The following is a 10,897-nucleotide window of genomic DNA, read 5'->3' as shown; positions in this document are numbered from 1 at the left end:
GTTGGGGGGGATTATGAGTAGTGTGTGTGGTGTGGGGGGGATTATAAGTAGTGTGTGTGGGGTATGTGTGCATGTGTGATGTGTGTGCGTGTGGTGTTTCATAAAGCCAGTCAATGCTGCAAGTTTCATCACAAAATGTTGACCATTCATTTATTCTCAAAATCATTTTTATTTCTTTAGCATGGGTAGGACTTACTCAAGATTAAAGGATGAATTTATTTTTCAGGTCTCTAGTTTTTTTAGGAAATTGTCTGGCCTTTTTTTTTTTTTTTTTTAACTTTCTTAGAGACAAAGATAAGAAGGCACATAAACTCAGTAACTGATTGATTTCTTGGGAAACTTTTATCTCCTTGTCCATTGATAAGGTTTCTCTGGGTAATCTGGTTTATTGTGGCTCAGAAAATGAAACCAGGTACATGAAAGAAGAATAAGATCTTTAACTCCGATTTGAATTAGGTCACTATGATAAAACCATAAGGACATTGTTGAATATAGCAACGCATTCAAGGTGGCTAGATACAGTGTCAGCATGTTATGAAGCACATTTTACCAGTTAACAGTTCTGATTTTTGTGATTTAAAAAAATTCTGTGAATACCGTTCCAAAAATATGTCACAGTCTTGTGCTGGGTTTGACTTGGCAAAAACGGCCATCAATCTACCTAAGCATCTTTTCATTGTTTACGCGTATTTATTCTGTCATCCTTTGTTACAGAAGCCGAGACACTGTTTCAGCAGGAAAGGGGGTCTCTAGCCTTGCTTTTTCAGTAGCACTTGTCCACCACTGTCAAAGGCTTTGAGAAAGCAGATACTGAAATCCTAATTTTTAGACCCTATTTCTTGACTATTCCTAACGAGATGTCCAGAGGCAGGCCCTGTCATCAGGGAGCAGGGAGATGGGTCCAGGACCTGAGACCCTCGGAGGGGCCCTGCCCTCCACCAGGACCTGCTCAGGGACCCATGAGGAGCCACCTGCCCTCCCTCGGGGCTGCAGCCTTCACATCGCACCATCGGTGAACGGACGCCACGATGCACCCTCCCTCTGGCTGTACAGTTGTGTGAATTCCTGTGCGCTGTGGTGGGGTTCCAGGTTCCCTGTGTGCCCTCTGCCCTGCTCTTCGCTCACCCCCGTAAGGAGGTAAGAAACCATCAATATCCTCGAGAGAGGCTTACTGGCCCCCAGGGGTGCTCTGCCAAAAAAAAAAAAGAAAAGAGAGAATCCAGGAGCAGGCCAGTCAGGAAGGGCAGAACAGAGATCAAGGGGTTTCGGTGCCTCCAAACCAACAAAACCAACAAAAGACAATCCGAGGGATGAGCAACATCGGCATGCTCTTCTGGATGCCAAATTTATTCCTCTCTGGCCACGAAGAAAGTTGGTTTCTGCTTTTTTCCCTGAGGATGGGTTGTGCCTATATAGCCTTCCAGGTATGGGAGGGGAGGAAGGAGGGAGGGTGGCCTGACAGGACGCAAGTAGTTGGACAAATCTTATTAAGTCAGTATCAGTTAATTCAAACACAACTAAAATCAAAGTGCTTTGATTCCCAAGCCAATTATATAGGATTTCTCCCGCATAAATTGAGTTCATTACATACTAAGTATAGATAATCTATAATTTAATATGGAAAATTCAGACATGGAGTGTTACTAATCAGATACACAGAGCCTCACATTAGACTATGGAAAAGATCAATGGACCTGCTTTAATTGCCAACCAAAAAGGGGCAAGCAAAAGGGAAACTAATCAATGGAACGTTCTCCTTTGCTCCTTCTTTAGCTAAGCGTCAAGAACATTTTGCAGGTGATAGGAAGGGGCTCTCATGGACATCTGTGCAAAAGAGGAGAGCAGCCTCTTCCCAGAGTGGCTCCATTTCCAGTGGCCCTTATTTGTTTGGCTGCCCAAGAGTTTTAATAAAGCAACACCGGGTCCCTGTAGAAGATCCTTTCACTGCAGTGAAAGTCATCAGGCACAGCTTGGCTTGGCTGACTTTTCAAGAGTAAGGAGTATATTAAAAATGCGCCACTAATTATGAGAAAACTAGATAATGTGGCACATGACTCTCAAAGGAAGAAGTATCTATAATTATGGGAAGGAAGTACAAAATCTTAATTATGCTAACTATTTAAATAGAGCATAATGCTTGAGATAGAATTTAAGGGTTAGGAATCTGCCTTAGTGCTTTGAAGTATCCATATACTTCAGAAAAGGGATCTGAAAAAGATCTAACATACACTGAAAAATTCACTGTAATTAACTAGCTAGAGACATCGATGGGTGCAAACCATAACCAAGGAGAGAAGGCTGCTGCAATCTCAGAGATAAAAGCAAAGACACAAGGGCTCATGGGAAAAAAAGAGAAAGACAGAAGGAGCTGAGGAGGGAGTTGCCATGACTCAAGATCACATCGCAAGCAGAGGAAAAAGGTAATGCCTGCTGCAGAAAACAGCTAGGAAAGAAGCTTTACAAAAACCCAACAGGGATAGGGGCAGTGGTTCATGCCCATAATCCCAGCACTTCGGGAGGTCAAGGCAGGAGGATCACATGAGCCCAGGAGTTCAACACCAGCCTGGGCCAGTGAGACCCTGTCTCTACAAACAATAAAAAAATTAGCTGGGTGTGGTGGCATATGCCTACAGTCCCAGCCACTTGGGAGGCTAAGGTGGGAGGATCTCTTAAGTCCGGGAGGTTGAGGCTGCAGTGAGCCGTGATTACGCCACTGCACTCAACCTGGGCAAAAGACTGAGACCCTGTCTCAAAAGAGTTTGTTAGTCATTCATGCTACATTTCCAGTGTGGGTAAGGTGCAGGGGGCTCTGCTCACTGTAGTGATCCAGGCTGATGGCGCTGCCACCACCTCCACTCTGCCAATTACTGTGCCAGTGGGAAAGAGCGCTCTGGAAGACCTCACACCACATTTAAACACTCTGACTTGAAAATGGTACATATAAGTTTTGCTTACATGGCCCCCAGCAACCATGAGGGGACAGGGAAGTACAATCTTACCGTGTAAAAGGAAATTGGAGAGCTAGACATATTTTAAAACAGCATTAATGACCATCACATACCTAAAGGAGAGAAAGCATTTGGCTGACTTTAAGATTTTTCCCTATATAGATATTCAATGCAAAAGAGAATAACATATCATCTATAAACCCCTAGGTGGGAAAAAGTTTCCTCAAGAATTCTGCACCCAGTGGGAAAGATGATGTAGAACATGATTCCAGATTCTGCTGAGGATACAGAAAGCTAGAAAGAACACTGCCCCACTGTTACAACAACAACAAGACATTGGGTTCTGCAAACTCCCAGCTTAAGTTGAACCCATCAGACAGCTGAGGTCACAGGGCAGCAAATTCTAAGGAAAAGACAGAGTCTCCAAGGAGAGACACGAGCACTTACCTACGGTGGATGCAGTCAGACACCACCAGCTCCAGTGGAAAAGCTAGGCAAGATGCAAGATCACCGAGGTAAGGTAGCAGAGAGATGGAAGCAATGAGGAGGAGTCAAATGCAAACACTAGGAATGAAAAACAGGCACAGAGATGAAGAATGCCTTTGACAGACCGGGTCAGCAGTGGACTGGAAACAGTCGAGGAAAAAATGACCAAGTGGGATTTATCTTGGGAATGCAAGGCGGACTTACCACTCAAAAGTCAATGTTATTCACCATTTGAGTGGACTCAAGAAGATAAAGTACAGGAACATCTAGGCAGATGCAGTAAAAGACTGATAAAATTCAACGGCCATTAGTGGTAAAAATGAAAAACAAAATACCACTCTCAGCAAACTAAGATTAGGAGGGCACTTCTGCCACCTCATAATAAACATCTACGAAAAACTTAGAGCTAACATTATACTTAATCCCTAAAAGCAGGAACAAGACGAGGACATCTGTTCTCACCACATCTATTCAACACTGTACAGGGCAGTCTGGTCAGTGCAATAAAACAGGGAAAAGAAATAAGAGGCATCCGGATTGCAATGTGTGCTGGTTTATTTTAGGTGTCAACTTGACTGGATGAAGGACACTCGAGAACTGGCAAAGCATTATTTCTGGGTGTGTCTGTGAGGATGTTTCCAGAGGAGATTGGTGTGTGTCTGTGGACTGAGTGGGGAAGATCCACCCTCAATGCTGGGGGGCACCATCTGATTGGCGGGGGGCCTGGCTAGAACAAAAAGGCAGAGGAAAAGTGAATTATTTTCTTTTTCTCTTCTGGAGCTGAGACACCCTGTCTTGCCCTTGGATATCAGAACTCCAGGCTCTCTGGCCTTTGGACCCTGGGACTCACACTGGCGCGACCCCTCCCCCCGGGTTCTTGGCCTTGGACTGAGAGTTCCACCATTGGTTTCCCTGGTTCTGAGGCCTCTGGACTTAGACTGAGCCAAACTCCCAGCTTTCCAGGGTCTCCACCTTGCAGATGGGCTGTCATAGGTCTTCTTAGTTTCCATGGTTATGTCAGCAATTCGTTCAATAAATTATCTCTCACCTATCTATATCTGTCCTATTGGCTCTGTTTGTCTGGAGAACGGAAGATGTAAAATTGCCTCTCTTTGCATAGCACGTGACTGTCTACATAAGAAAATCCAAAGAATCTGCAAAAGAGCTACCAGAACTATGTGAGTTTAGCAAGACCACAGGATAAAAGATTGGTAACAAAAATCAAATTTCTGTATGCTAGCAGTGAATAAGAGACCATTAAAAAATACCATTAGGATAGCACCCATAAATGTGGAGTACTTTAAGCATAACTATTACAAAATATGTTAAGATATATATACTGAAATTTACACAAGGTTGATGAAGAAAAGATACACTGGAGAAATGAAGTATGACTTAAATAAATGAAGAACTATATCATGAATACATCCAGTCTCTTCAAAGTGATGTGTAGATTCCATGCAATCTCAATTAAAATCCCAGCAGGATTCTAGTAGAAAATGAACAAGTGGATTCTAAAATTTATATGGAATTACAAAGGAAATGATAGCCAAGACAATTTTGAAAAGCAACAAAGTTGGACGACAGCAATAAACAGATACTCACTTCCAATAGTCCCTGGTCCTCTTGATCTCAGATGAAAGTCAGTCCCTGCCAAGGCCATTGCTCCTTGCACAGGTCCTCAGGTAGGGGACAGGGGCAGGCTGTCTCTTCTCCTACCACCTAAGCCACTGCTGCCACTTCCAGACCATTGGCCTCGCACCTTGATCACAACTCCTGTCTCCTTTGAGCCTCCTGCCACCAGTTTTGATAGTTCCTACCTCCAGGTAGGCTTTGTACACAAATTCATTAAGGAGTTTAAAATGGTGTGGTTTTTCTTTTGCTATCGACTCTTACCAGTGTCCCGGGCAATCTGAATACCCATGGGGATGTGCCATGCATTCAGCTAGGCGCCCAGCCTTCCCTGGAACTTCTGGACTTCAGTGGCCTTTACTCCACGTCGTTTTTGCCACCTCATACCAAGGGCTTTTCTCACCAATGTACCAGAACAGTGAATAAGAGCGAGACCGCGAGGTCACCAGCTCCACTAGACCTGAGACTGCATTCTTACAGACAGTGTTGTTTCTTTACCAGCATTACCTTTCAAGTCACAGTCACCACTGCAGGGGCTGGAGAGTCATGAAAACCGGGTCCTACGTCCCATGAGTGAAGGCCTTCAAGGAGAATGCCAGCACCTTAGAGGAGCACACTGAACACCCTGACCAGCCAGCTGAGGAACGGGAGGTAACATGAGGCCCAAATGCATCTTCATACTCAAGAAGATACCTCCAGGTTGAAGAAGAGACTTAGTAGTTGTCAGAATGAGATCGCAGAGTGAGCAATGGCTACCCGTGTCCCCTCCCAGGAGAGCTGAGAAAGGCCATGGCAGACCTCAGGCACTGACCCAGGCAGGCCCCAGGATGCAGTGAGGTAGAAATGTGGGCGTAGGTAATGTGGGCAGCATGAAATACCTGGTCCCATGATGGGATGGGCTCTGGAGTGCTGCAGTCCTGGTTTCCTCCAACCCCGCTGCATCTGTCACTCTGGTGAGCTGCTAGGACCGCTCACCTTGGACCATTCCTCCATGCAAAACATGGCAGGTGCTGTGAGCCAGGTGCAGTCCTACCACAGAGAGGAGCTGCATCCTCTCTCTCTGTACATCTTTGCTTGTCTACCAGCTGCTGACCACCCATGGAGGACTAATCACAGGCACTCAAGGTCAACGCTTTCCTCTTCTCCCCAGATCCAAGGTGGCTCTCTGCAGTTTCCCATCGCCTGCATACTGCATTCCCTACACACACGCTAGAACCCCTCCATACTGCAAACACAATTTTACCACCAGCTGAGAGTTCCTTGGACTGTGCCACATATTTTTATATTTATTTATCCTTTTTTTTTTTGAGACGAAGTCTTGTTCTGTCACCAGGCTGGAGTGCAGTGGCTCAATCTTGGCTCACTGCAACCTCTGCCTCCCAGGTTCAAATGATTCTCCTGCCTCAGCCTCCCAAGCAGCTGGGGCTGCAGGCACCCGCCACCACACCTGGCTAATTTTTATATTTTTAGTAGAGAGGGGGTTTCACCATGTTGGCCAGACTGGTCTTGAACTCCCAACCTCAAGTGATCCGCCCGCCTCAGCCTCCCAAAGTGCTGGGATTACAGGTGTGAGCCACTGCACCCGGTCTGTGCCACATCTTTTTAAAAAGTTTTGGCACAGTTTTATTCAGGGGAAACAGAAGAATTGGGTTCACTCTTCTTACGTATTTTTAAGTAGCCAATTTTGCTTTTCAGAATAAAACATTTGGAAGAAAAAATAAAATAATATAAACAATTTTTCCAAATCACTTTTTTTAAAAGATCAGATGCTACACATGAGAACAGACTGCACGGGAGACTGTCTGATTTTTTTTTTCCTCCAAAAATCTTTTAAAAAGCAAAATAAATCCCTATTTGTTCCCTGATGGTATAACAGCCAAAAGTGTCAGAAAAGCCATAGAATGCCTCCCATCCGCATTTGTAAAGACTTCTTTCAATCATTTGCATCCGACTTTGCAGATGTCAGAGGTAGGACAATGAAATGGCAAAAATGCAAAGCGAGATCCAGAAAGCAACACCTTCAAAATCAAAATCTGTAATCCTTTCAAATGTTCTCTGGAAAGATATTCCCTCTCGCATTGAACCTACCCCAGGAAGTTAAGAGCTGAAAGGAATCTATATGATAACAAGGCTTCCTAAACTGTCTGTAAGGCATGGGATGAAATGCATGCACAAGCAGCGCCCAGCGGGGTCACCTTCAAGGTCAGCCTCACAGCGTTGCAGTTCTCCTGCAGCGGGTTCAGCTTCAGCGTCTCCCCGAGGTTGCTGCAGCCGGACGACTGGTGCTGCAGCTCACAGCAGACACACACCTCCACACTGTCAAACTTAATCTAGACAGAGGAACACAGACAGACCCCACCGTTAACAGGCATTCAGCCCCTGAGGGTACGCGTGAGTGACACAATTCAGAACACAGGAAAATGGCTCAGTTCAAAAGAGCCTGTTTCAGTGTGTTTAAGTAGTAGAGCAAAAACAATTTCTATTGACCCAGGCCCTTAGGAGGACTTCAAATTCCTATTTTAAAAAGCTATGTATAAAAAAGTAAAAGTACATTTGAAGAAACTTAAGCTACACATTAGAGAAAATGGCAGGTGGATTGCAAAGTGAGATAAAGGTCAATAAACTGAAAATCACTCACGCTGATGTATGCACTGAGATGTATTATCCTAGCTCTGTGCCTTGGCTCATTCTCCTTCCATAGTCAGAAATTTCCTGCCTCACTTCATGGCCTATCAAACTCCTGCTCATCCCTCAAGACCCAACTCCAGCGCCATCCTCGAGGCCTTGTCTGGTTTTCCTGCCTCACTGCTACTGAAGACTGACTTTATCCAGCTACAAGTGCATCTTATCACCACAGTATTGACAATGGCAGTAAGTTGTAGGTGTTCAATACATGTTGAATGAATAAAACTGGCTTGCAAAATGGAAAACCATGGAAGGGAAAAACAATGCATTTCAAGTATTTGAAAAAGCAGTGTTAGATGAAAACAGAGTATGAGAATCTCAGTGAGAAGGAAGGGAACAGAGTTACCAGTGTCTAGGAGAAAAGCAGCTTTAGAAAAGTCAAGTCCTAGCCAGGTGTGGTGGTATGCCACCTGCATTCACAGCTACTCAGTGGGCCGGGGCAGGAGCATCGCTTGAGCCCAGGAGTTTGAGACCAGCCTGGCTAGGCAACATATTGAGACCCTGTCTCAAAAATACATAGCTAAAAAATCATAAAGTCTTAGGTGTAAAACTACTAAAAAAGAAAATCAGGCCAGGTGCGGTGGCTCACGCCTGTAATCTCAGCACTTTGGGAGGCTGAGGCAGCCAGATCACGAGGTCAGAAGTTCAAGACCAGTCTGACCAACACGGTGAAACCCCGTCTTTGTTAAAAATACAAAACCTAGTCGGGCATGGTGGTGTGCATCTGTAATCCCAGCTACTCAGGAGGCTGAGGCAGGAGAATTACTTGAACCCAGGAGGTGGAGGGTACAGTGAGCTGAGATCGTGCCATTGCACTCCAGCCTGGGTAACAGAGCAAGACTACATCTCAAACAAAAAAAATCAGTAAAATCTATGCAATTTTATTCAAAATAACACTGAACATGAAACAAGTTATTTTCCTTAGACTAAGAAGTGACCTACTTTCCAACAGATAATATGTTTACAGCAGCCAACTCAAAGTACAAATACTTTTCAGGCAAATATTGGCCATTTATAACTGTAACAAATAATTTTTCATTGCATGCAGTATTACTGAGGCTGAGGCAATACTTATAAAACCTCCAGGTATCAATGTGTCTGCCTCTCCTAAATACTGGGGGAGGGGTAATGCAGCATCCTCAGAGCCAAGAAATGTGCTGATATTCACCGGAGGAGGTCAGCTTTCACTTTCTCAGGTCAGCTTAAGACTTAGCCCCTGCCACCCCCTGCCACCCCCTGCCCCATGTCAGGTGGGCTTTGCGACTGGCTTTCAGCAGTAGAATATGGATAGAAGTGATAGCTTGCAGGTTCTGAACTTAAGACCTCAACAGGCTTCGTGTTTCTGCACCCTCTCCCTGCAACTTCCAATATACAGCAGGAAAAGAACAGGTTCCAGGAGCTGCCAGCTCTCCAGCCCCAGGAGACCCATGGAGCAAGCCCACAGAACTGTTCTGCCCTACGGTACACGCACACACAGCATTACTAGGTAAGATCAAACCATGTGTTAAATAACTCAAACAAATGACACTCCCACCAATAGGGTGTGAATTCAGGCTAATCCACACGCTCACCAATGCTTGCTAATGTTGGACTTAGACATTTCTGTCCATGCAGTAGCTAATATAACAGTATCTAATTTGGGGGTGGGTGGGTTTGTTTTCATCTTTGCTCATTTTCTTAACCATTCACATTGTGAAACCTAACACACATACAGAAAAAGTGCACAAAGCAAACATATTCAGTTCAATGATTTATCATTAACCAAGCACCCATGGGCCCATGGCCATGTTCCTAGAAGGCCTTCCATGCCTCATTCCCTATCATTCCTCCCCCTCGCTGCTCACCACATTCCTTACTTTTTAAATAATCACTTCTAGGCTTCCACCTTGATACATTTACCACTATAGTTTAGTTTCACCTGGTTTTCTAACTTGATATAAATAGAATCATACAATATTTTTAGTATTTGGCTTCTTTCATTCAAAATTATAAGATTCATCTACCTTACTGCATATAAATATAGTTGATCGTGTTCACTGTTGTATATTACATTGCGTGAATATGCTGCCATTTATGTATCTATTCTCTTGCCGATGGACATTTGGATTGTTGCTAATTTTTTCTGCAGTAAGATTAATGCTGCTTTGATATTCTGTACGGTCTGCTGGTACCTACATCTGCATATTTCTTTTGGGTACAAAATACCTATTGATCAGAGCTGCTGGGTCCCTGGGAATGTGCAGCTTTAGCAGAGAATACAAAGTCACTTTCCAAAGTGGCCATTCCCATTTACACACTCACCAGCATCGTTTGGCGGCTCCCATGACTCCACATCCTGGCTTGGGCTTGTTTTAGTCTTTTTAATTTTAGCCAAGAAAGTACCGGAAGAGGTACTTCCTCCCTGGAATGAGGGAGTAAGCCAAGGAAAAAAGAGAAGATGGGATCTAACACAGAAAAGAGAAAGAGGAAGTTCTAAGAAAATGAGAAAAGGATGTCCTCGCATGGTAAATACATAGACTGCCTATAGGCTGACTTGTCCAGACTGAAGCAGGAAACAGAGGCTCAATGGAAACGTCTCTAAGAAAATGAAGCTGACAGAAAGCTTGACGGGTGGGATTGTATTCAGAGGAGATTTTCAGTTCTCCTGGGAAGTTTGAGAGTAAATTAGAAACAGAGACACTAAACAAATAATAAAATAAAACAATTTTAACTCAGCATAAAAGACAAAACATATATAGTCCATGGTTTTGTTACATATGTGGCTTGCAAATATTTTCTCACAGTCTATAGTTAATCTTTTTATCCTCTCAAAAGGATCATTCATAGAGTAAAGTTTTAAATTTTGATGAAGTCCAACTCATGTATTTTTGCTCCTACACTTTTGGTGTTGATCTAAGAACTCTGCCTAGTCCTAGATCTTTCTCCTATGTTTTTTCTAAATGTTTTGTAATTTTAATTTTACATTTGATTGCATGACCCATTTTCAGTCACTTTTAGTGTAAGATATGAGACTTGGGATGAGGTTGATTATTTTTGCCTATAGATGTCCAATTGTTCCAACATTTGTTGAAAAAGCTATCTTTTCTTTGCTGAATTCCTTTTGACTTTTGTCAAAAATTAGTTGGGCATATTTGTGTGTCTATATC

The 10,897-nt window shown here is 43.8% G+C and overlaps 1 protein-coding gene across 1 annotated transcript in view; it reads right to left on the bottom strand.

Annotated features, from left to right (window-relative positions):
- FAM189A1 (family with sequence similarity 189, member A1) overlaps positions 1-10,897 on the bottom strand; it is a 259,702-nt gene that overhangs the window by 60,403 nt on the left and 188,402 nt on the right. Inside the window, exon 7 of the mRNA XM_011995780.1 lies at positions 7,262-7,396. Within this exon, the coding sequence (XP_011851170.1) occupies positions 7,262-7,396 (135 nt within the window). The remainder of the gene's footprint in view (positions 1-7,261; positions 7,397-10,897) is intronic.

Source organism: Mandrillus leucophaeus, unplaced genomic scaffold (genome assembly GCF_000951045.1).
Source record: "Mandrillus leucophaeus isolate KB7577 unplaced genomic scaffold, Mleu.le_1.0 Scaffold498, whole genome shotgun sequence".
Classification (NCBI taxonomy): Eukaryota; Metazoa; Chordata; class Mammalia; order Primates; family Cercopithecidae; genus Mandrillus; species Mandrillus leucophaeus.
The sequence above is the reverse complement of the archived record's forward strand: the minus strand, read 5'-3'. Positions and strand labels throughout refer to the sequence as shown.